Below are 27742 nucleotides of genomic sequence, written 5' to 3'. Positions count from 1 at the left end.
ACCTGCAGAGTGATTAGGAAGCCTGGCCCAAGCAGCTCTTACCAAAGTACATGGTAATTGATCGATCCTTTCGCTCAGGATCCACTGCACCGTCCTTGAAGATGTCTGTTGCACTTTAAAAAAAAAGGTTTAAATCTACCGAATGTATCAACAAGATTCTTTATTTCAGCAAGGCGTCATTTCTTTTACAAAAGTTGCTGAACATTTTAGTTTTTAATACGTATCAAGCTTACAACTCAAACTCGGTAAATGCCACACCACTATTTTGCAAAATGGACATAGTGTGATATGTACACACTACACTAAAATGTACCACTAATTCGTGAGTAGAGCGTTTGCAAGACACCCGTAACCATTGTAGCAATTTCACATAAACTGTAACCTCAGGTATCACGTTACTCCTCATTAAATGTTCTATAGAAGGTGCAGTCTACGAAACTGCGATATCTGTTTGTTTTTCGTGCAGAGTTGTGGATTTTCACACACACACACACACACACACACACACACACACACACACACACACACACACACACACACACACACACACACACACACACACACACACACACACACACACACACACACACACACACACACACACACACACACACACACACACACACACACACACACACACACACACACACACACACACACACACACACACACACACACACACACACACACACACACACACACACACACACACACACACACACACACACACACACACACACACACACACACACACACACACACACACACACACACACACACACACACACACACACACACACACACACACACACACACACACACACACACACACACACACACACACACACACACACACACACACACACACACACACACACACACACACACACACACACACACACACACACACACACACACACACACACACACACACACACACACACACACACACACACACACACACACACACACACACACACACACACACACACACACACACACACACACACACACACACACACACACACACACACACACACACACACACACACACACACACACACACACACACACACACACACACACACACACACACACACACACACACACACACACACACACACACACACACACACACACACACACACACACACACACACACACACACACACACACACACACACACACACACACACACACACACGTGCGCGCACATATATATAAAGAAAGAGAGAGAGATGTTACTATAAACTGTGCTTCCTACAATCGCTAACACAGGCTTACTTTCATGAATGCAACCTATTTTATTTAAATCGGTTGAGCGGTCATGTAATGCGAGCATTTCGGTGTCTTACGTGTATTTTAATATAAAAACGGGCGTTCGCGCCGAAATATATCTTAGTCTTATGAAATAGGAATACGATGGTGTGAATTACAATGCCAACACATGTACATCATATTCTGCATTAGTGTGCGCAGTAACAATAATGCACATGTACCGACTCGCCCAGCTAGCTACGTACCATACTACATCATATTCTAGCTTAGATTAGGAGAGAGATATGGCGTAGGATAGTTACCATGTACAACTGATATCAGGTGTGTTAGGGTAACAAAATGGACGCCAGTGAAGGGAAATGAAATTGACGGCGGAGAATTCGGCGGGCTAATAGGAAACTTGCAAGCACATCTGTCGCCTTCATCCTATGCACTGAACGGAGCCCTGTTAATGGAGGGTCGGGCTTTCGTCCTACAAGCAGACCTGAAGTAGGCTGAATTATGGTGATGAATATGGTATTATGGTTACGATAATGATGATGATGCAGGCCTCAGAACGCAGGAGCAGTCACACGCAGACCAAGTGTATCGAGAGGCCTACCCCCATCTACAGGTTGTTGTTGTTGTTTTTTAACAACGATAGCTGTTTGAAACAACGATAGTTTCGCTGCTTCTTGCTCGCTCTCGAGTATCATTAATTTCACCCGCCTAGATTTCTTCTTTTTTCTTCTTTTTTTTGCGAATAGTGAGAGCCGTGTAACTGCCTCTAAAAAAAAAAAAAGAAAATAAGCACTGTGAATGCTTTCAAGAATTCGCGCTGACGAAAGGTGTTGTTAGTTTTGGGCAATTTAAAATTTACTGAATATGCTATTGTGCACGTGTTCTCCTTCGTAAGAAGGGTGAAATATTACTGGTTGAGAGTGAAGAAAGCAGTGCTGTGGTCCTCATCACAGCAACAACATATGTTGTCTGGACGGCCCCGCGGCTCCTAGACCGAGCTGCGTTAAATGACAGTAGTAGACTCATGTCTGTCCCGGAGTTTTCTCAGCGTCTAGATGTACACAAATGCACTGAATCACGATCCATATTTCTGCGACGCGAAGGGAGTACCGGGAGATATGCTAGCGCTCGCTGAATTCGGGCTGCGCTTAGTAACTCGACCGAACCATTAACTGCACCAGATCGAGCCCAAGTTTCCTAGACCAGCAGGAAAGCTTAGGGTTTACAGCTTTTTTTTCTTTTTCTGAACTTGTTACAGCTTACGGATTACTGGGTTACCGTAGCAATCTAACGCAGTAGCAGAGCTGGTAGCGACATCTGGCGGCGGTTTGTCCAACTACAGCAAGTTTGAGATATTTCTGCATTGCATGAGTGTTCTTGTCGAAGGAGAATCATAAAAGGACTTCACGCTAACGATTACGTAGCGGCCAACGGCGTTACACCAGCAGCTAAGTGTGATATTTTTAGTCAGCGGCTTTCTGCACTCTCTGGTTGAACTCTGCGTCGCAACATCTCGCTACCAGCGTTCTCGCAGCCGCAGTCCGGTATTCCGCAAACGGTAGTGCAGCGTTTACGGACAACTGCAAGCCCGCGTCTGCGATCCGCGAGGCAGTTGTGCAAGCCGCAGCGGCCGCGTCGATCAGGCCCGCCTCAGGTACGGCCTCTGCTCATCGTCCTGTTGAGCCCCGTGCGCGCAGTCCAGGTCCCACGTGGTCATGTGCTCGAGCGTCTTGTGCGTCTCGGCACACACGAAGCCCTTGACGAAGCGCCGGTAGTACGGCTGCATGCGAAGCAGCCACTCCAGCGAGCCGCACGTGCAGTTCATCCGGTTGCCTGCGAACACGCGCGTGTGTAGTGCAAGGATTGGACTTATCTCCATTGATCCGTCAATCATTTATACTGTGCGCGGTAGACGCAAGAAGAGGTGAGGGGGGGGGGGGGGGGGAGAAAAGGGAACTTCCTGCGTGCTCCGTTCGCGTTGTTTTTTTTGCCATGTGTGGTATTGTTTCGTCTATCTTCTGGCTCACAGCCTTGCTTTGTTCGTGCGCAGTTGAAGACTGCTCTCTCAGACAGCTCCTTCTTAGTGATAGCTATCCTGCAGATTGTGTTGCAGCCCCACGATGTAAGTTTTTTTTTTTTTTTAACTGCTGCCGCCCTAAGAAGTTTAGTAGCAGGCGTGAGAACCTTCTTTAGTCGACGACGGAGGTTAGCACTCAATTGTGGTATCAGTATCAAGTTACCCCATCAAAGGGCCACCGTCGACGTGAACGTCAAGCTAGTTACTGTACGTTGGCTAGACGACAATACTAGGTGTTCATTTTGAAGTAAAGCCCGGGTGTCTTTCACCAATGACATGTTCACCACACAAGTTCTTCACCAAAAAAGAAAAAAGAAATGCACACCGTGTTCCGGTGCCTCTACATTGCGCGATCTAAGGAGCAACTTCTGATATGTTTCTGCAACGAGGGTTGTGGCTAATAGAGTGCACGACCGCTTACGAAGTCTGCTTGACTGTTCTTTTTTTCTTTCACCGAGAAACGGACATTTTCGTCTCGCACGTGCTGCCAATCAAACAAGACAGGTGCACGGAAAAAGAAACTCAAGAGCACTGCCGAGCGATTGCTTACCCCCCCCCCCCCCCCCACACACACACACACGCACACACTTGGTATAGTATACTGTCTTGGTACGGTCGAGATCTTTTATTATATATATTTAATTTATTTTTCATTTTATGTGGAGGTACAACAATAAGGAGCCTCGATCGAGCACCGTATTCCAGTATGCAAGTACTGCAAGAATACACTGCCAGAGTGAAAGGGAAGGGAGCCGAGCTAGAGAGCAAGATAAAGAGAAGACAAGAGTTCAAACTGCGGGCCTGCACTGAACGAGCGCACAAGTCTGTCGCCTTCAGGCACTCTAGAACAGTTCGCGCGTTTTTCTCCGCACGCTTCGAAGGGCTGCCTCAGAGTCGCATAACATTGCCCATTCTTGCGAGGTCGTTCCTTTCCAAGATATTCCGCAGCCACGAGGAGGGCGCCGAGCTCGCGAATTTCGCGTATGTCATGGTGTGTGGAAATTGAGTGGGAGCATGAGTGCTAACCCTGAGCGTGGCCTCCGGTGGCCACGGTCAGGGTTGGCACTCATCCTCTGAACTGCTGCACGCGGCAAGAGAAGGTGGAGCCTGCGCTCTGCGTTCCCGGCTGTTTAGTAAGAAATGAACAGGCACAGCCCTACTTAATTAGCTTCTACGATAGGTGGCACCCAAAACAGTGACGTTCTTCCGGCTCCTGCAATTGCTTCCTGCCATTGCAGTATGCAGAACCATTGCCTTCGAGATCGGTTTCCTTGCTACCCCGTCGGAGGTGTCGTTGCCACCTAGAAACCACCTATATAAGTCGCAGGAACCGGTGTATCCTGAATGAGACGTCCGACGGCTTGCTCTCAGTTTCGCGCATGACGCTGCACATGGTCGAATGGGAAAGCTCAACCACGCGTACTGATTACCCGTTGGGCCCTTGTGTTTCTCAAGAAGTTACCGCAGGAGGATGTCATGCGGATTGTCAGCACCGTGAGTAGAGTCATGGACTTGTTATTTTCCTCTATGTTGCATTTTTGCTTGGCAGCGCACACAGTATCGGCAATTTTCTATATTGCTGGAGATAAATTTCGTGCAAATAGTGAAACCTGCACGTTAATAGCAAGCAGCATTCTATTTCAGGTTGTGCGAAATGGTATATCCGTAACCAATCATAACATTTGGTTTTCTTTGCTGTTGAGGATGGTTAGAAAGTATACTGTTCTCTGAAGACAGTTCTAAAAAGAAAGAAAGAAATTCGTGAAGAGCGCGAGATGGTGCATATAAATGTGCGGAAAACCCTCAAAGTGATATTTCTGCAGTGTTGCCCACCCGCAATAATATGTCGAGTGGGGCTAGTCTGTTGGCGTTCCTAAAGGACAGGTGTTGAACTACACCAGTGCCCTCACGCATGACACGCATAGTGCACAAAATACACTTACACCCATTGAACACTTTACTGGCGTGCACAAGGATGTCAGCTTAACTAACTAAAAAACTTGATCTTTCTGAATGTCACAGCTGCATTATAAAGAATGTAATTGAAGCATTTCTGTAACGAACTCAATCATGTGGTTCCCGGTGGAATTACTGAAACTGCAATGGTTGAAAAAGCCACTTTCCCCCTCCCCTGCACTTCGACGTCTCTCACTACCCGTGAGTTGCTTTCAGGCGTCAAGTTCTACGACTGCATTATTTTTTATTTGTAGTCTTTGAGTTTTCTCACAAGAGGCACGCTGTAATTCCATTTTCGACGTGGGTGGCTGCAAACTTCCAGAGACATGCATTACTGCGCAACCTATATTTATTTTTAACAGACCTTTTTCTTGATGAAGCATTGCCACTCAAACCTTCGTGAAACACGTACGCATTTCGCTGCGGATTTTATGGACGAATATCTCGATGGTGTGTGGTAGAAAAAAAGGCCTCTTGCTAAATCGGCATGCGTTGACTGGCTTCAGTTCCGCGATAGAATTTGTGCGCTGTAGTAAAAGCATAGCAAGTTCATTAGTGAATTTTGTTAACTCAAGTGGCTAACCACTCATTATCGTAGAAAATTATGTTGTTTGCTGCGCAGATAATTTTCTGCTGAAGAAAAAATAATGTTCAATTTAGTGCATACAGGGTTTCGTAACCATCCATTCCTTTTTCTGTTCTGATTGCCATATCATTCGCCACGCCCAGTTACTCACTCCGGAAATAACGGCGATGTGGTAATGTCTAAACCAATGACGAAGCACACACACAAAAAAATAAAGGAAATAGATCCTTACGATCGAGAGAAGCCCGCTGTTCTTAAGAAACACATCAGGAATAAAAAATTTACCGCAGATCCAAGGCAATTGGAATCTACGTGCCTTTTTGCAGAGTATTGAAGCTTCTCATATATTCTTCTGTTATCGTTGATTGAATGATTGAATGTTGTTTTATTTCAAAGTAAGCGCGAAGAATTTGTTACATTCGTCTCCCATCGCAGAAGTCTTGCGTTACCTGCTTTCGCGGCAATTCGCACGTAACACCGCGTTTGCTGCACAGCGAATGCGTGCAGCTGTATTGCAAGTCGTAAGTACGCGGACGCGCCGGCTACGCTAACCATGTGGCGTGCTTGACCGCGGATTAGACTGCCTCCGGGATCGGTCCCGTTTCGACGGCACCGTGTACGTGATCAACCTAACTTACTACTACAGACCCCGAGCTCGGCCTACTTATGAACCCCTTTTCAAAACAATCCCGTGGGCGTCACCATGTTTGATCACGTGGTGACGCGGCCATTGCTTGCCTCAGCTGCCTTCGTTGCCTCCGTGAAGCCGGTGCGGCCCAACAAACCTTCAGCGCATATCGTAGACGCGTTGATTGGGCGGACGACACGAAACTTTGGCCACAGCTTCAGAGGACATGCAAGCTATTTCGGTGCTATTTGCGCCTTGTTCAGGCAGCGAGAGTTGCCGCATGCGGGGCTTGTGCTTAAAACGGTGCTAGAAATGCATCCGAAGCTGTCCAAATTATTAGCTTGTCAATTAAATCGGGATCAGCGTGTTTCGCTCTTCGTTCTTTATTTGACAAACACTTCGAAGCAGCGGTTTGTCCCGTTTCTGACTCAGTAAGGTTCATCGGTGCGGTCACTATCGAATTGTTTATCTTCTGCCTAGTCGCTCGCGGGCGCGCTCAGTTGGAAGGCATTTTTCCTCACTGCGCACAAGGCTTGGAACATAGTTGTTTTGTACTTATCACACTTGTAGCAGAGACCGAATATTGCTAGTCACTCGCTTACTCTGTGGACCGCCCCGAAACGTTCAGCTTCGATCATTGGTGTGTAGTTGGTATAGTCGCCGTCACCCATGCTTCGGCGCACTGACTCAAGTTTGCACCCATTCGCTTATTCTCGATACGTTGGCAATATAGTGGGTGCATGTTTTGCGTGTGGGTTGAGGCGGATGTGTGTAGAAAACGATGCGAGAAACTCGCTATGCCATGAAGCGGCGCTGTACTCTCATCGTCACCGTATAACGAGCGGTACACACCCTTGCCGACGTTCCGGGATTGAAGTAATTTCTTTGGAGATTACCGATACAGCGCAACGGAAGTTTTTTTTTTTTTTATTATTTGAATACTCGAGAAAAGCCGTAAATTGGGAAGGGTGACCGGCAACACAGGCAGTCTTTTTATGTAGGAGAGGTCCGTGGACCTGGTCACCATAGGTTCATTTCATTTTCTAATAAGCCATTCTCTATTTTTGCAGCCAACTACTGCACGCGTCTTCCCTCTACCATTCCACATTTTGCAGCATGAATGTAGCACCGTCCATTAGCGGACGCCCAGTTGCATTTCCGACCGCTGATCACACAGTAGGACTGAAACTGTAATGGTGTATTCGTGCGCTTTGGCTGAGGAAACGTGCGCAGCGCAGCCGAAAGTGCCATCTCGTTTCTCTAGAGTGAACTGCGACACTAATAGAGTCTATAGTCGGCAAGAAATTGACAGAGAGGACGCGCTAAAGCACGGGAAAGAATAAGGACTCTCTATCCTTGAAGGGCTTCGGAAAGAACCTAGAGAGAGCTTCGCTTTAATAAACGAATCCTGCGCTTGAAGGCGTATATTTGTGTCAGCAAGGATAATCAGGAGTCCTTTGTTGTTTCACTGTGTGATTCTTCAGAGAACAGAACCGGCCACCAACATATATGCAGAAATAGGAAAAATCATTCGTTATGTATGCGCTGTACGTCCTGCGTTTAAAACGTGAACGAAACACGAAAGTCCGCGAAACTCCCGAAGAAACCTTCAAAAGGCTCGTCTTCGTTGAAGCAGCGCGCTGTTTGTAACGAACGCCGAGTCTTTCTTCGTCGGCGATCCGAAACGTCCGCTGAGGTCGCTAATTAGCCAGCCTGCAGGCACAGGCTCAACCTGCTCAACCGGCACGAACACATGCGTGCTCTATATCATGCAGTCAATGAGCAGCCGATGAATGAGCCCAGAGACCGAAAAGAGAGAAAGAAAAAAAAAACACACGTCATGCTAGCGTGCGGTGCGTGCACGATACCGGCGCGCGTGGCCATTGGAAGAGCGGCAGTCGCACAATGGTGTGAATCAGCGTCGGGCCCCGGTTTAGACGTGCAGCATACAGCACGCGTGCATTCCACCGCTCCGTCACGGATACGCCGCCCCGACCAACGCTGGTAACGCACGCTCGTCTCACGCAGGTGGCATTGAACGAAGGTCGTTGTGCATAGACGAGCGTCGCGTCCCAATCTTGTCACGCAACGCCGAACAACGGGACCCCCTTGCCCGCAGATCCTCCTCCCCACTGCTCGTCTGCCGTATACCCTTCTCTAACTGGACGAAAGTGGTCGTTCGCACCGAGGAGGTTCTGAAATAAGATCGTTTGAGTGGAGATGGTGTCCCGAAAGCGAAGCATCGCCGACACCTTACCATAGTCGCAACAACGTAAGTGTGTACAGGCCGATGGGCAAAACGAGAGCATGGTAAAAGCGGGAGCCAATGCTCCGACGAGTCGACTTGTCTTTCTCAAAGCTGTCGCCTTGAGACAGGTGGTGTTCAAAACTTGCATGGCGACCGTGACACGTTTCCGGTTCCTGCGATCCTTTTAGACGCTTCCAGTGCATAAAAGTATGAACTTCGAAATTGGTTTCATTTACACTGAGTTTCGAGTGGGCATCACTTGTGGCACTTTCTTTCAACGTAGTGCGGGCTTAAGTTGGTTATGATTACGCCCACGATTACGTTGCCCTGAGTCTTACGCCGTGTTAGATACGGGACCTTTTTCTGAGCCCCCTTCGAGTTCCCCAGACCACATCCAATCGCACCACAGCTAATTGAGAAGCGCAGAAGCACGGATGCCACATTCCAGAGGCGCGCACGGGCAAACAAGTTGAAGGCCCCCACTTCGTACGCCGCCGGTTGGGCTATTCAATGCTTGACTCTTCCAGAAAGCGAAGGGATAGCCCGGCACTGTTCCAGGTAACGTGAGTCCCGAAGCAAGACGGCTGTGATGTACCGGGAAGGCCTGGCAGCGTCGCCCCGGCCGCCTTTGAAGAGGGCCCTCGGACAATTGGGGCCCAAGCGTCGTCCCCGTTCTCTCGTTGTGACGACGCATTGCAAGTCAGCAAGGCAAGACCGCAGGGAGCCGCCGGGTGTGACACCATCGCACGGGCGCCTTCCATTGGCTGAAAATGGCGTCATCTGAGCGGGCTCGCCCATTGGCCGAACATGACGCGTCTTCCAGACATCGAAGGGCTTAAAAGAGAGACCTGGAGCAGCAAGAAGAGGATTCTAGAGGATTCCTAGAGCATTCCTTCATTCATCTCTTTCGAACTTCTTGCGACGGGCCGCAGCGTCCGAGTTGCTGCCGGCCCGTAATGACTTTTAAGACTGTTCATTGACTCTCACTGTAAATAATGTAAAATAAACCTCCCAAGTTTTTCATCCCAAAGTCCTCCCCAACTCCTACAGCCGGCAAAAAAAAAAAAAATTGCGAAGGGAACACGGAAACGTACACAGACGAAGCGCAACTGCTTCATCTACTTTATTAAGTTGGCTAATTTCCTTGCAGATCCGCTCCACGTGTGCCTTTGTGCCTCTGGTTTTAGGTTGAAACATGGACGTCGTCGCAAATGTCATGGTACACCCATGAGCAACAGTATACGGACCACAGGGTCGCCGAAAACACTGAATTTCATCGTAATTAACTCGCATAAAGGGAAACTGACAAGTGCACTAGACAATTCGTGATGCCAAGTTTAGACTGCTATCTTTCATTTTAAGTTGCATTCGCAGACAGAGGACAAATTGAGTTTTGTCATGCAATCCCTGATGCGTATACTTTTGCTCAGGCGTGTACATCTTTATATCATTATACTGTAGCAAAATAATGTTTTAGCGAGGAAGAATTAGAATTTATTTTTTTCCTTGACCCAGCATTTACTCGTACAACGAAAGAGCAAGAACAGCGCGGAAAATATATTCTAAATGTTCGGAATGGCTTGGGAGATTCTGGTGGTGTGGTTCACCGCGAAGCGATAGCCTCCCATGCGAAGTCGAAGAAGATAGACAAACATTGTCTCCGACTGTTGCCGTTTCTGTGAACAAGAATTCATTCGCAGTCACGCGTATACCTACTCCGCGAACAACGTTTTCTTAGCGTGTCCAGTGCTAGGGTAACACAAATTAAGACATGCGTGTGCGATTTCTACAATGAGTAAATATTTTGTTTTTCGTCAATCTCTAATCGTCGTATAAAACGCTCCTGCGTCCCCGATTATGGTTTTTCACTTCTTAGAGAGAACACATGTGTACACATACACACGCACACACACGCACACACAACACACAATGTTGTGGGTTCGAATCCTGACCCCGACGGCCGCATTTTGACGGTGGCGGAATTACACGTGCACATACGCGCATAATTAAGCGTATCGTTAAAGAACCCCATGTGGGCGATAATCCGGAGCCTCCTACTACGCGGCGTCTCTTGAAAGTCATGTACTGCTTTGCGACGTTTAAACCTCGTAGCTCCTAGCTCGCTTAGATTTACCAAGTGAACGCGGACGTCTTTGTGACCACATAAACTTATATATATATATATATATATATATATATATATATATATATATATATTATAGTCAGTATACCCGTGAAGTCACACAACATCGTTTTGTTGCCCTATTTGCATGCAGCTTCAGCTGTGCGGCTGGAAATAAGCGTCATAAAGTTTCCTACTAACGTTATTAGAGGAAACTGTGGCGCGGCGATCGGTCATATGCTACCAAGGTAATGACATGTAGTACACGGATTTGTCTCCTTGCTTGTGGCTTTGGACGTCCTAGTGGCTTTATTTACACTACGCTGCATCTGCATTTTATGGCCTAAATTTCAGAGCAAGCTTATTTGGCTAAAGAAGCAAGGCGATGGGTCTATCCGCACTTTGATAATCGCTGCAAAATGCTGAAATTATAACGCAACATTCCGGTGAAAGTAATCAGTTTGCGAAGTCACAAAGCGGTTCGAAGCTAGAAGTACGAAATTTAGGCAAATTCGTGCACTAACCGCGCTGACTGAACAACCATGCTTGCACGTCCCGTATAGACACTATATTGGCATGGCGCAGCATGGCCTTAGTCGCTTTTGCTCCATTAAACCCGAATTAACTAACTATATTGTCAGCATTTCCTTATACGGTAATTTTTTGCAGGAAGCTTTATGGTAAGCTGATCGAAATAAAGCGCAGCTTTTCAGTTTGCTGACTTTACAACAATATGGCGGTCTTGATGACGTGAGTGCGCAACACCTCATTCAGAGCCAAAACACATCCACAGCTAAAGAATAAAGAAAGAAAACTCGTACGACTGTCAAGCAACCACAGATAACAAGAGAACGACCGCCAGTTTCACTTTCACCGCAGGTGTACAACTAGGAGCCCGTATGAAGAAGCAGCAATTCGTTTGCTCTTTCCGCGGTCACTTCCTTGTTCTCATTGTCAGACTTGCCACATCTACTACGTAGTATAGAACAGCGACCAGTATTGCAGCAGGTAAACAATTGCCAAAGGATACCAAAGTTAAGGAAAAAGAAGAACGCAAAACGCTGTACATTTCCCGCACGGAAAACAATTTGGAAGAGAGGCCGCACGCATCACTGCCTCTCGAAAGCTGCGCTGGGTTTAAGCGAGAAGCCCTTAGGCAGCAATAAAACATGAACGCCTCGCTAAATCACACGCGTATTAGCGGCGTCGGACCACATCCCATGAAGTCACATGACGTCAATGTAACGTGATTGATTGATAGGCTCTGAGATACGCCGCGGCGGAGGGGATCTGGACAACTTTATACCACCTGGAGTTCTTAAAGTACACGGGCGTTCTTACATTTAGCCCCCATCGAAAAGCGGCCGCCGTGGCCGGGATTCGATCCCGCGACCTCGTGCTGGACAACCGAAAGTCATATCCAATGCGCTAACGCGGTGACTCGCCGTGATAAATTGTTCGCACTGCATTGCAAGAAATCACCTTTCGGGAGACTCTGGTTCATTGGGTAATTTAATGTCGCTGGGACATGACTTTGTCTCACGGTGCATACACACTAAGAACGTGATGATGACTATGATGGTTATAATATCCCAACGATCAAGGCAAAATATTAGCATCATTTATTTAGATCTTTCCTTTGATGCATATTAATGAGGTCATTTCGCAATTGTTCAGCGAAAAGACATCGCTAGAACCTTTAGATGAGAGCATCGAACCATGGCCCTTTTGCGTGCATTTTTTTCGCAGGAAAAAACTTGGTGCTGGGGCGTACTGCGCGGTCATCTGCTTTTTTTTAGCCCTGCACGTCAATCCCAACGTATCGTATATGATACGCTGCATTTGACGCCTCAAAACGGTGAGTCCAGAAATCGCGTTTTTCTTATGCTGGAGGGAAGCTTCGGATGCTGTCAATAGTTTAACAAACGGATTATTAAGTAATAATTACAATTACAGTTAGGCTTTTCGGTTAAATAGCTTTTTATTGTTTTTGGTAACACTGACTCTCCATGACCAGAGATATAACTGAACAGTTTGTTGCAATTTTTCTCGATGCGATACTCCGTTTAGACATTAAAGGGTAAGAACCACTCAGTGACCAAAAAAAAAGGAAATACACTTTACACGTTGGGCGCGCAGCTAGTCCACTAGCGTGACAACACCACTGCGAGCTTCTAGGTCACGTGCCACGTAAGCAACGCTGCACTGAGCCGCTCGTCTTGCCTCTCACCTTCGACGTCGATGGTTCCCTCCAGCTGCACGGCCATGCGCACCAGCAGAGGCCGGAAGTGCTTCTCGGGAAAGGACCGCAGCCGGTTGTGCGACATGTTGAGCAGGCGGAAGTTCTCGTTGTGGAACGCGTTCTCGGCGATCAGCACGATCTGGTTGTGCGACAGGTCGAGCACCATGTCGTTGTTGGGCTTGACGTGCACGGTGAACGCGTTGTTGTTGAGCACCTTGAGCTTGTTGTTGCGCAGGTTGAGTTCCTCCAGGAAGGGCACGTAGTAGAAGGCGTAGTTGCCCACGTAGGCGATCTTGTTGAACGACAGGTCGACCTTCTTCAGACCGGGATTGTACCTGCGCGGTGGAAGACGAGTCAGCGATTGGGGCTGTGTGATTGTGGTGTAGGGTTCGGCGTGTTTGTGTGAGTGGTAAATGTGCGGTATTATGTGTAGAAATTTGCATATGCATTTTCATGTGCATCGTATTTCAAGTGTATTTGTGGGATTTATGAATGTTATGTTATGCATTCTAATCTGCATGTTTTTCATTTTTGCCTTTGTAACGGCGTATATTAGTCCTTTTCCTGTGTACCTTGTATAGCCGCTGCCATGAAACAGTCACCTGGGCTCCGTCAAGCCATTCTTACGGCTTTTAGCCCAGCGGACCTTCCAGCATATTATCTGGTAAATAAACTTGAATTTGAATTTGAATTTGGAACGCTATAGTCGGACGGCATGGCGGCCGGCCCCTTTATTGAACCTCCGGTGAAAGTTGGATGACCGTTGAGGGGTTCGAAAGCAGTCATAATTTATCACAAAGGGACTTCATTTAAAAAAAAATGAATCAGATCGGTGTCGTCAGCAGCCACCGGTGGCGTAAAAAGCTCCGGCAGCCACCACGCGCTCGTATCGCGTTTCAGTCGCTAAGCACTGTATGTATGTATGTATGTATGTATGTATGTATGTATGTATGTATGTATGTATGTATGTATGTATGTATGTATGTATGTATGTATGTATGTATGTATGTATGTATGTATGTATGTATGTATGTATGTATGTATGTATGTATGTATGTATGTATGTATGTATGTATGTATGTATGTATGTATGTATGTATGTTCTGACTGTTTACCATTTCTTGACAAATCTATTGCTTGTGACCAAGTTCCCGTAACATTTGTCTCACATAAATCTGTACGCGATGTTTAGTTCCAATAACGGGATCCGTTTAGAGTCTTCCTACACGCACGATGTAAGACCGACCTGAATGCGTAGTCCGGCACCGCCTTAAGGTTGTTGTACTGGAGCGAGAGGCTCTCCAACTTCGGGAAGGTGGAGACGTTCTGGAAGGGGAACGACTTGAGCTCGCAGTGGACCACCTCCAGGCGGCGCAGGGTGTCGCGCGACGGCTCCAACGCTCCGTCGTCCACCTGGACCACGGTGGACTTCTTCACCTGGATGTACTCGAAGCGCAGGTCGCCGAACATTCCCCGCTCGAGCTTCATCACCTTGGCGTTGGACATGCTGAACTTGCCGTAGTCCAGGGTGTGGCTTGCTAGCCGGGACGCCACCTGGGGACGTGGAGAGGAGCGGAAGGAGGCAGACAGTGATATGCAGTAAACTTGTTCATGAGAGTGGAAGAAGTGTACTTGCGCCACAGCGCAAAAGAAGTTATGCAAAGGTTTACGCAACCTATAAAAAAGCTTCGTACATCGTGTCCTTGACGTTAGATATACGCTATCATCCATGGTGATTCAGTTATTCAGATATACTCTATCTTCAGATATACCCTATCATCAGGGATTCAGTCAAACGCTACTCGTCTCAATTCACTGCCACATATTCGTGGTTCCAACGTCACATTATCAGCGAAGGATTTGAACATTCGCAGCATTTCTTGGAACTACTGATTGGTTCTCCATCATGTCCCATAAAAAAAAAAGGTCAGTGACATCGACCTTTATGAAAATGAAATTCGCGCTGCGGAGACGATGGCGGTACCGTGAAATGTTCTCATATCAAAATTCAAATATATTAGGTGTCTTACATGCCAAAATCACGTGCTGATTATGAGGTTCGCCGTCGTGAATATACTCCGGTCTAATTCTGACCACTTCTGTCCCTAATTCACATTCCGTCCCTATCGGAATGCAACAGGCGTGGCTGGGATCAAGCCAGTCGCCTCGTGCTCATCCGTGCAACTCCATCGCCACTGAGCTACGCCGGCGGGTAAGCTCGCCATATTACGACATTCAGCCATTGGTGCCTACCGCGTTCACGCTCACGGTTGTCGTGTCGTCGTGGTAACCTGCATATGGGGCGCCTTTATCGATGCGCCTCATAGCGTTTCGAAGTTTGCGGCTCATCCAGGTTGAAATCGAGCAGTAGGAAATGTGTTGATTCTAAGCTCTGCCTTTGGGCCTCACTTGAACCTACCTGCAAACCATAGCACATTTGATGTTGAAATGATGTGGACAACCCTATCCCCAACGTGTTCTCCATTATTTGGGCGCTTCCTGCGGCAACACTCCTACAAATTACATGCTCTTAGAGTTTCCTAGTAGGGAGCGAAAATCCCCTTCGCAGTTTCTTTTTCTTCATTTTTTCTTGTGATGGGCCATTTGCAATATCTTAAACCAGCTTCATTCATGCACACATCGGTTATGCGCCTGTATTTCCTCACACTATGCCTTACGGCTCCGTCACCTCCTGCATAGCATTCCCTCTCTGCACAAGCGTATTTGGGCAAAGTTTGTTTTCCTTTCTTATCTTCTCCCCTTATGCGCAGGGCAGCAAGCTGTAGAGAAGCATACTTCAGGTCAATATATTTCCGACCTATAATTTTTTTTGCGTTAAATTGATGTTCCAGACCTCGAAAGCACACAACAAATAATGACAAGCCTCGGTCGTCTTCTGTGCAGAATATAGAATGATATAGACGACAACCGAGCGAGGCGGAACGAGCGCAAAAACGTCACGAAGCTGCGCTTCCACGTGACCACCTTCTGCATCATGACGTCACGACACATCCTGCGAAACGAATCCATAAGTGACTCGTAGAAAAGCTATTCTAGTAAATTATTTACAGTGTTTTTAAGCTTGCCAGCTGTTCTTCTAGGAATTCGAAGTCTAGGATCTTCATTTAACGCTAAATAATGAGAAGCCTCAATTTTCCTGTCAGCACTCCTCTAAACGAATTTCCCCTCTTGCTGGGCGCGCATAGTAAAACGTTAGAACAATGAACAAAGCGCTGACAGTTTCTTTCACGGCACGAGTTGTCTTGCTCTGTACTTATCTCCATCTATGTGTTTACTCTGAATGGGAGCAACCGAGAAAGTGTGTTCCACCGGGGGAATAAAAGAAATATGGAGAAGAGGAAGTCTAACGTCAGACAAGCAGATGCTCCCTCATAAAGGAGCTGTCAGCACTGTATTCCTGGAGAGCATCAGTGGAACAAGAAATGTCGGAGCCAACGTTACGCCAAGCGGACTTCATCACACTTGACGAAGGTATTGTCCTTGGTGCCACGTTGGCTCCAGCAGCATTGTTTGTACCACTGTTCATCGTTGAAAAAAATCCGTCTTCTTCTTTCTTGTTCCTGCAGGTTAATTCCCGCCTCGAGAAAGCGCCGTGCCGCCATGTTCCGAGTTATCTGTCACACGGCGAAGGCCATCTCACAGGTTCTTAAAAGAGCCCACACGGCTATCGTTCTCAAAAGTTGTGGCGCATGAATCATCTGCGGCCAGAGATTAGACTTCGAATTTGAATGCTACATTTTATAGAATTGCTTCTTGATAGATAGATAGATAGATAGATAGATAGATAGATAGATAGATAGATAGATAGATAGATAGATAGATAGATAGATAGATAGATAGATAGATAGATAGATAGATAGATAGATAGATAGATAGATAGATAGATAGATAGATAGATAGATAGATAGATAGATAGATAGATAGATAGATAGATAGATAGATAGATAGATAGATAGATAGATAGATAGATAGATAGATAGATAGATAGATAGATAGATAGATAGATAGATAGATAGATAGATAGATAGATAGATAGATAGATAGATAGATAGATAGATAGATAGATAGATAGATAGATAGATAGATAGATAGATAGATAGATAGATAGATAGATAGATAGATAGATAGATAGATAGATAGATGGATAGATAGATAGATTCACTGGGTATGTTGAATAAGTGTGTGTTTGTTTGTCTGTTTGTCGGAGAGACACAAGTGAGATGCGGCGCGAAGTAAGAAAACGCAAGAATCAAGAAGACGCAAGTCGGGGGCACGTACCCGTTCCACCTGTCGCGTGGAGATGAGTCCGTCGCAGGTGAGCACGGTGAACGTGTTGGGTCCCGAGCACCGGCACGGCATGGTCACGCTGTCCGGGGGGCAGCAGCGAGAGAAGGCGTTGCACATGGCGTAGAACATGGCCGCCGTCAGCATGGGTGCCATCGCCTGCGCGAAAAGAGTTACGTGCACTTGCATCTGATTCCTAAGATTTCACGGAGGAATACAAAACAAGGGTTATTTAGAGTTGCCTGAATATTAAAACGGAATCGCCTGTAACAGTGAAGCGCAATGACCTAAAACGAACGCTGCTGCGTACAGGTTGCGTACAGTATGAAAGAAGCACGTGGGCACATTATGTTGTTTTTGCTAGCTATGAAGTGTGCGCGCTTTTGTCAGCAAGGTGTGACGAAAGTGCCTGAAATTCTAAGACCTTAGGTATATTTAAGCAAGAGAAGACTAAGATGAAAGGAAGAAGATTTGCGAGAGAAATAAAACAAAAATAAAAAAAATAAATGTGGCGATAACCGGTGACCTAGTTCACGCAACAGCGACGATTGCCCCCTCTGAGTAACAGAAACAGATCTCGAAGGCTACGCGTTTGTGGGCTGCATGCGCCGGATATAATTGTGGAGCCAAAAGCACGTCACTCCCGCCACCTTCCGAACACAATTTGTGGAGTATATCATGTTCATGGACGAAGGAGAAAAATCAAGGGCAAGGGGAAGGAATGTCAGACGATTACAATACACCCTAATGCGAAATTTGAGCGCAGTTGTATACCTGCTTTCATTTCGCGATATAATGATGCAAACAATTTCAGATTGAAATCGCCGCACCGACTAGCAGTGGGCCAGTGCCGTCAGCACCTTCGCAGAGGGAGGGGCAGTATGGGAACGCTGGCATGATGCGCGGCATCGAAGCCAGCTGTGGAAGAAGACGAGCACGAACACTCGAGCAGTGGCATGTGCGAGTTCGCGCGGTTACGCCGGGGGGCGCAGACGCCCAACCCAGGAACGGGCGCCGAAGAGCTGCGCTCTGAAAAAACACTGACTCGGCAGCCTTTAGTCAACGACTGTGCTTAAGTCTTAATGCTAGGTCACGTGCCACTACACGTGACCTGGCCGATCCAGTCATAGAACTGAACGAGGGTTCACGTAAGCGGAGATGAATAATCAGGATTCATCAAATTCGCCCCGATGTCGCCTTTGCTCGACGCTATGCACATCTCGTCGACCGCGAGAACAGCCCTAACTGTCAATGTCACCACGTGCCTAAGACGTTGTAGCATATACATTGCCACTGCCCTGCTTACTAGCGGGAGCGACAGACGCTGACATCGGTTTTGGCAACCGTAGGAAGGCAAACGTTTCCACAATTTATCTTCCTCGGCCCTTGGCGGGACCGCACGGCAGCAAGATCAGCTGCGAATTCTGCTGCAGTCTGCGCGCAGAACACTGGACTATAGACTCTACAGACTTTCTAAATACCGGTTGTGTAGTGTTATTATTGCATGCAAGCATCCCTTTCTCCTGTACTCATCATCATCATCATCATCATCTTTCGTCACTCTTTGTGTCCCATTTCCTCCTTTCCTTGTGCAGAGTAGCACACCAGACCATAACAGCGCAGTCAGCACCTCCTAGATAGCAAGCCTGTGCACTCTGCTTTATAACATGATGCTACTTTGATCAATATTTCCACTGCCAAGCCCAGCGTGACGAGAGAGGTGACGTCAAAATCACCACGGCTTACTCGGGAGCGTCCCCGTTAGATTCTATGGCAGCAGGGCAAGGTAACATGACGTCGCGGATCGAAGTGTGCCGGCCTTGTGCTATCTATAGCGGGCAGCTGACTCAGTCCGACCTCTCTGCCTTTCCTATAATAAACTGTCGCTCTCTTTACATAACCAACGCTCAATTTTGGCATTCACTTGAACACCACTGTGTACTCATATCGCGTAGTGCCCCTGCAAAGGGGGTATTTCTTTACAACCTGTGTTTTTGTTTCTGAAGCTTCGAGAGCGATTTTACAAGGAACTAGGACGTCACTGGCAACCGTGATGTTCCAAGAAACCATGGTGTCATACGGATATCGCACTGCTTAGAACATGACCGCTTAACGCTATACAATGGGAAAGGAGAGCATAAGGAGAACAGAACTTCAGTTTGGCCTAATTGGCGTTTACTGCATATCATACTGACCGCAAATAAAGACGGGGACAACGGAATAGAACACACAACACAGCCCGTGTTGTGGTTGTGAGTTCTCTTCTGTTGTCTCCGTCTTTATTTGAGGTCAATATGATATGCAGCATAAGGAGGGGGGGGGGGGGGGGGGCGATCGTCTATGTCAGCCCGTAGCTTCGTGGTGTAAAACTGCTGAGACGTCCACTTGTCTACGAGAAGAGCGCCTGTGAAACGATGACAACGCGGTGGCGATGACGGCAGTATAATGAATGTGACGTAGCTAAAATAAAATGACAGCAGCGCAGCGATGACAACGGATGCACGAAGACGACGTTGTGGCGACAGTGGAAGGACAACGACGGAGGAGGTGATGATGGTGCGACGGTGACCGTGTGACAACGGCTGGATGACGAAGAGAAACGGGTGTTAAAACGAGCCACGGTGTCACACGCAACCTGGATGCTAGAAGGAACGGGACAGCGATATCCCGATACCTATAAATGCATGGCGCAGTAAATTAGTTGCGTGCACAGACGTACAGAATGCAAACTCATATGCACAATATCCCGGATAACACTACAAATATCCTGCTCTAATCATCATCGGCAGCAGCCTGTTTTATGTCCACGGCAGGACAAAGGCCTCTCCCTGCGATCTCCAATTAACCCTGTCCTGCGCCAACCGATTCCAACAAGCGGCCGCTCATTTCCTAACTTCATCGCTCTACCTAGTCTTCTGCCGTCCTCGACTGCGCTTCCATTCTCTTGGTACCCATTCTGTAACCCTAATGGTCCAACGGTTATCTAACCGGCGCATTACAAGACCTGCCCAGCACCATTCTTTCTCTTGATGTGATTAGAATACTGTCTACACCCGTTTGCTCTCTGATCCAAATCGCTCTCTTTATGTCTCTTAACTTTATGCCTAGCAATCTTCATTCCATCGCTCTTTGCGCGGTCCTTAACTTGTTCTCAAGCTTCTTTGTCAGTCTCCAAGTCTCTGCCCCATATGTCAGCACCGGTAAAATGCACTGATTGTACACCCTCCTTTTCAATGAAGATGGTAAGCTTCCAGTCAGGAGCTGACAATGTCTGCCGTATGCGATCCAACTCATTTTCATTCTTCTTTGAATTTCCTTCTCATGATCAGGGTTCCCTGTGATTAATTGACCTAGGTAAACGTACTCCTTCACCGACTCTAGAGGCTGACTGGCGATCTTGAACTATTGTATCCTCGCCCGGCTATTCATGATTATCTTTGTCTTGTGCATACTAATCTTCAACCCCACTATTGCACTCTGTCTCTTCATTTCAGTTCTCAATCATTTGTTGTAACTCGTCTGCAGTATTACTGAACAGAACAATGTCATCGGCAAACCTATGGTTGCTGAGATATTCGCCGTCGATCGTTTCTCCTGAGTCTTCCCAGTTTAATAGCTTGAATGCTTCTTCCAAGCACGCAGGAAATAGCATTGCAGAGATTGTGTATCCTTGTCTGACCCCTTCTGTATCTTCCTGCTTTTCTTGTGCAGAATTAAGGTACCTGTGGAATCTCTGTAGATATTCGCCATGATATTTACGTAGGTGGTCTGTACTCGTGGATTACGTAATGCCTCTATGACTTCTGGTATCTCTACTGAATCAAATGCCTTTTCAGTAATCTATGAAAGTCATATAGAGAGGCTGGATGTAATCTGCGGATTTCTCGATTACCTGATTAAGGTCATGGATATGATCCATCGTAGAGTATCCCTTCCTGAAGCCAGCCTGTTCCCTTCATTGGCTGAAGTCCAGTGTTGCCCTTATTCTATTGCAAATTATTTTGATGAATATTTTATATAATACTGGTCGTAAACTAATGGGCCTATAATTTATCAATTATTTAACGTCTCGCTTTTTGTGAATTAGTATTGATAGCCGCCAGTTCGCATTCTTCCAGTTTTCTGGGACCCTTGCAGTCAATAGACACTTCGTATAGAGAGCCGCCAGTTTTCCAAGCATTATGTCTCCTCCATCTTTGATTAAATCGACTGTTATTCTATCTTCTCATGCCGCTCTTCCCCGTTTCATGCCTTGCGAGGCCCTTCTGACCTCGTTGCTAGTTATAGGAGAATTTTTTTATTGAAATGAATATTAGGAGAGGTTTGCGCCTTTATGGTGGCACCGGCTACCCCTTGTCACTTGGCAAAGGAAACAAATTTGCGTAAGAAGGGAGAATAGTGACATAATATGACACTCAGTAGAACGCTAGATGAATAAAAAATATACACTCCAACAGTACATGAATCGCAAAGTTTTGTGTATGAGTTCAGTACACGTACGCATATATAAAGTCAGATATTTTGAACAGCCAAAACACACAACACATGTAATACACTGCAAGTACAGAACAGAATTATACATATTGCGTAAAATTGAGATCACCGCATAAATCAATTTTTGAACCCAGAACAACATTTATGTTACTCATTTAGCGTAATAGGATCATCTGAAACTTAATATTTTCCCACAATATTGGTGTCCTCTAAAAACTTTTTCAGAGCAAGAAGTGCTCTTTTCTGAAGGCCCGCAGTTAGCCATGGGCCAAGTATCTTTTCTAGGGTGAATGGTCTTCTGTCTAATATCAACAAATTTGCTTGCAGTACCCTTCTTTGTGGATCGCATTTCGAGCACTCGAGGAGATGATGAACATCTTCGTCTGGATGGCCACAAGAACACTGCGGACTAGAGACACGTTGTATCCTGTACAAGAAGTGTCTCGTAAATGCAGTGCCAAGACGCAGGCGGTGTACCAATGTTTCAAATTTGCTATTGTCTATTAGATTTTCCGGCATTGATAGGTTTATACATGGGTCTATAAAGTATAACTCCGATTTCTTAGTTTGCTTACCAAACCAGGTAGTTTTGCTGAGGCGACAGGAAATCTATCTGTGAAGAAGTTTCTGTATCCTGTTCATTACTGTTTCGAATAGAGGTATCCTGACTCCTCTGGATATTGTACAAGTCAGTATAGAATTCTTCCGCGTCTTTTACTATATATTTGAGATTGCTGATGATATCACCCTGCTTATCTTTCAGTGCATACATCTTGGTTTGTCCTATGCCAAGTTTCTTTCTCACTGATTTCAGGCTGCGTCCATTTTTTACGGCTTCTACAGCCTTTCTCACGTTATAGTTTCGAATATCACTTATTTTCGCCTTGTTAATCAGTTTTGACAGTGCCGCGAATTCTATCCTATCTCTTGAGTTGAACACTTTCATTCTTTGTCGTTTCTTTATTAGATCCTTTGTTACTTGGGAGAGCTTGCCAACTGCTTGCCTTGGCGGCTTGCCTCCCACTTCAGCTGCTGCCTCTGAAGCCAGCATAGCTACGGTTCCATTCATTAGCTCTATGTCATCATCATCTCTCTGTTCTAAGGCTGCATATTTGTTTGCAAGTACCAGCCTGAATTCGTCTGCTTTTACCCTTACTGCCTCTAGGCTGATCTGTTTCTTCTTGGCCAATTTTGCTCTTTCTCTCTTCAAATTGACGTGAATCCTAGCCCTCACTAACCTATGATCACTGCACTTTACCCTACCTATCACTTCTACCTCCTGCACTATGCTTGGATCAGCAGAAACTATGAAGTCAATTTCATTTCTTGTTTCACCATTACGGCTTTTCCAGGTCCACTTTCTGTTGCTACGCTTCCTAAAAAAGGTGTTCATTATTCGAAGCCTATTCCTTTCTGCGAATATGCGAAACCAGCATCTCTCCTCTAGCATTACTAGAATCGACGCCTCAGTTGTCAATTGCTTGTTCACCAGCCTGCTTTTTCCCCACTTTTGCATTGAAGTCGCCCATTACTACAGTATACTGAGTTTGCACTTTTCTCATCACAAATTTAACATTTTCATAAAACGGATGTACTTCCTCATCATCGTGACTGGATGTTCGAGCGTAGGCTTGTACTACCTTTAATTTATAGCTCTTATTAAGTTTGTTTACGACTACAGCTGCCCTCTCATTAATGCTGTAGAATTCGTCAACGTTGCCCACTATGTCCTTATGGATTAGGAATCCTAACCCGTATTGCTTATCTAGGAGGCCTCTATAGCAGAGGATATGTCCGTTATTCAGCAATGTATAACCCTCACCAGTTCTTCTAATCTCACTAAGGCCGATGATATCCCAAACAATGTCGGATAGTTCCTCAAAGAGTCCTGCTAAGCTAGCCTCACTCGGGAGGGTTCGGGTGTTAAACGTTGCAAGGGTCAGTTTCCATTCGCAGCCTGTCCGGACCCAGAGATCCTTAGCACCCTCTGCCGCGTTACAGGTCTGACCGCCGCCTTGGTCAGGTGCTCCGCAGCTGCTGGGGGTTGAGGGCCAATGGGTAATTGAGTGAGTCATTTGGGCGGGAGTTGCCGAATACTGCACCAGGGAGGCCAATTCTTGTTCTGGTGAGGCTGCATATGAGTGTCTTGTTGAAGCTTAGTGGGCCTTCCTAATTTGGTTGTTCGTGGATTAGTATAGCCCCACTCGCTCTCGGCATCTTTTGCCGGTGACAGGCGTCACTCCAAGCCTGCAGATGTTGTGCACTGGAGGAGGTGGATTTCAAGCTCACTATCGTCAGAAAAAGAAAGCCCTTATAGAGGGATTCGAACTTCCAACTATGGTAACCAAGCATTCGACATAGCTTATAGTCAGATAATGTCAGACCGTGCGGGAGGGTCCGAACACCTTTTATCTAAGGTAACTTTGTGATAACAAAAGCGTGATAACTTCGAAAGTTTCCATCATGCTCACTGGCTAAGTAGGATGGTGAATGCTTGCAGGCTTGATAAAAAAAGAACACTACCTAATGTAATCACCACATAGAAAAAAACTACGTGAATTAACTGCAGCGGGTTTCACTACAAGCATTCTTCCGCGTACTCGAAATTTACGCGGTTTCTGAAAGCCAGCAGTAAATTTAAGAAAGGGCAATCACAGGTAAGACTCAGGTATTCGCGAAGGATTTAGAATGCTAGCATTTTTTCATACGAGGAAGGGTCGGCCAATCGCGTAGGTGGTCATATCGAAGGCGGCCGATCGGTGGCAAGCAACCCTTTGTGAATTTGTTCCCTGCTGTTCTTAGGCCCTTTTCGTTTCAGCCACGTCTTCCTAAACGAGCATTACAATCATCCCTATTCGCACTTCGAGCGAAACTAGCAAAAAAAAAAAAAAATCTCTTTTTTCGCGCGCTTAATAAGGAAACGACACAAACCTTAACTTGGTACCAGCGACGCAGATGAGACGCCATATCGACGCGACTGTCGCAGGAAGCACGTCGCGACGTACACAGGCGAGGCCACAACGCCTAAAATGGACGCATCTCGAAGGTACGCGAGAGATAACCCGATGAGCGCTACAGAGACGAGTGTGAATGTGTTCACGCGTCAGACGACCCCCCGTCGAGAACAAACATCCACTACTCACTCTCCCGAAACCGAAGGCAAGTACATAATCCCCGCGAACTGCACGGCCGACGACGCCTCGGTGGCGACGGTGACGAGGAGACTTTTCGAGAGCCGTCGAACGATCGCGCGAGCCAAGGTTAAAGCAGGGGCGGCGGCGGACGAGGCTGGCTACAGAGCCCCGGTGGCTGGGCGGCCACAGCTTCCTCGTCGATTCAGCCGCGCACAGTGCGGGCAACACACACAAACACACATGCCGTAGACGGCGACGCTGAACAAACACGGAGTCGTGCGAGGCTCGGAGATCCCAGCGACTTCAACGCGGGGACCAATTGGAAAGCAGACGACGCGCGGGCACCCACAGCGAAGCAGAAGGCATATAGGGACGTCACTGTCTTGTGTGATGTTGCTGCTGTTCGCATTGTAGCTTTCAGATCTTTCTATAAAATGTTGTGGTGGTGTTCTCACTCATACGTACGTGATGTCGTCTTTGTGTGTGGGTAGATTACTTTGTCTGGCCTTCGTCCTTCAAAACTGTGCGCAAAAATATACAAAACAATAAATATCGTATGTACGTGATATCGTCTTTGTGTGTTCGTAAATTAGTTCGGCTGGCTTTCCTCCTACGAAACTGTGCGCAAGAATATAGAAAACAATAAATATAGCTTTACCGCATGTTAAACAGACACTATATACTGAGTAGCCGGCACTGCATATTGTGCGACAACATATTCTACTATCACGTCAATAAAAAAAATATAAAGAAAGCACTTGCACACGTATACGCGAAAAAAAAGCAAGAAGGTGTATGTAATTCAATTTAATTTAATATTACATTAAGGTGGTTTTACATCCCAATGCAACCCACTGGTTATGAGAAACGGCCTAACTTCAACTGGGAAGTCGGCGGATTAGCTCAGACCAACACCGTGTGCCCAATATCGCGGTATGCGAGCGTCTTTGGGCTTCACTCGTACTGGAATGCGGTCGCTGTAACTGGAAAGTGCTGCCGCGACCGAGAATAATGCGTTTTTCTTCAATCACATATTAATCAAATGGAAGCGTTTGTACCTCAAATTGGCAGCGGGTACTATCCTCGGCCCTCCTAAGTTAGCGAAGAAAGAAACGTGCAAGGAAGTGTCCGACAACATACGCGCACAAATACGTGTGCGTACACAAAAGTCTGTCAACACAGCGTGAGCTGCCCGTGGGGTTGTGTTCTGCAGGCAAATACCAAGTGACACGGCGTCGTTCGACTAGCAGTGCATGCGAGGACGTAATTTGATAGGCTAAGAGCCATCTCAAGCGCAATTGCACATGAGCGCACTAATGCCATCACGACAACGTACGTTCATCAACAAAGTATTGTAGTACGTGTTCTTTTCTTTTACCCGAAGTGCGCAAGTCACATGTGTAACCTAATAAGTAATAACTAATAATACATTTATGCATACCGCATACGACGAGAATGGAGCCATTGTCCCACAGTGGAGGATAAACCTGCCGGTGGAGTAGCAAGTGGTATCGGGGATACTTCTGCGATAGTCAGGAGTTAGCTAGACATCAGGGTCTGTATTCACCTTTAGGTCTCTCGCTGGAATAGTTACGGAGAGCTTTGTCAGTTAAGCCCTGTAGAATAACAATGAAAGACAGAGAGAGAGAGAGAGAGAGAGAGAGGCTATTTATTAGAAAAATAGATATTTTTGCCGGCGTGTATGCAACTATTGGCATGCTACTCTTTACAGGGATGGAGAAGGGGATTAAAAGATTCCAGCGGAGAGTGCCAAAAAGAGATAGAGAGAAGACATAAATATGAAATGCGGTAAAGGACCTGATACTAATATTTACAGGTCAGATGGCGGGTAAATTTAGGCTTTTCTATATTAAATGTTGAATCTTTACGAAAAAAAAAAGAATACAAAAAGTAAGGCGTGCTTTACCATGTCGCGAGTCAAACTATCAATTGCTTGCTATGGTATACGCATTACAGGCGTTCATCGGACGAATCTTCAAAAATGAAAATGTATATACAAGGACACTTGGGACATGCTCGTGCATGCTTGGGCATGCTTGGGACATGCTTGGGACATGCGGACACTTCGGATGCGTACGCGTCATAATTTCTTTTTCTCTACGTGCGATTCAGGTCTGGCGACAATTTCGCGCGAGCCAAATCCTTGAGCTGCTCACAGAGCTGGTAGTGGTGGTTTAACGTTTGAGGCGTGGAAAAGAAGTCGTTCACCGAAACGAGTCATCAGTATCTGCGCGAAAGCATACTTGAAGACGAGACACCTTGGCCGGCCCATATTCACAAAAAAGCTGTTACCCTAGAATCGTTATAAATAGAAAACGTCCGCCGATCCTAATCCTAATCGAAGGCGGCCGGCCAATAGCCAGGGAGCACTTCCGAAAGAAAAGCGAAAAAAAAAAGCTTGGTGCCCTTCCACTCTGTGAAGAAGGATTACCAGCAAAACTCTGTATGTGGGCCCCTTAATGGCGAACTGCACCTCCACCGCGGGTCGGCCCGGCATTGCACAATCTGCGGTACCGGCCCACGTATGGGGAGTTTTTTTGCTTACCACGCCACCGACACGAAAATTTCCTTGGACGGCAGACGTATACAGCTTTGCTGTAAAAAAAAAGTAAAAAAGAAACTCCGAAGAGAGGTGGGTTTGCGGATTGCCT

At 46.5% G+C, this 27742-nt stretch overlaps 1 protein-coding gene across 1 annotated transcript; it reads right to left on the bottom strand.

Annotated features, from left to right (window-relative positions):
- Positions 1-1122: 1122 nt before the first annotated feature.
- Positions 1123-25872, bottom strand: LOC126528394 (uncharacterized). The gene is made up of 5 exons (XM_050176286.3): positions 24868-25872; positions 17437-17601; positions 14384-14691; positions 13126-13472; positions 1123-3111 (listed from the first exon to the last, which is right to left on the bottom strand). The coding sequence occupies exons 1-5, from the start codon at positions 24901-24903 to the stop codon at positions 2918-2920; spliced, it is 1050 nt and encodes a 349-aa protein (XP_050032243.2). The 5' UTR covers positions 24904-25872; the 3' UTR covers positions 1123-2917.
- Between the last annotated feature and the right edge of the window lie 1870 nt (positions 25873-27742).

The sequence above is a fragment of the Dermacentor andersoni genome, chromosome 9 (genome assembly GCF_023375885.2).
Source record: "Dermacentor andersoni chromosome 9, qqDerAnde1_hic_scaffold, whole genome shotgun sequence".
Classification (NCBI taxonomy): domain Eukaryota; kingdom Metazoa; phylum Arthropoda; class Arachnida; order Ixodida; family Ixodidae; genus Dermacentor; species Dermacentor andersoni.
The sequence above is the reverse complement of the archived record's forward strand: the minus strand, read 5'-3'. Positions and strand labels throughout refer to the sequence as shown.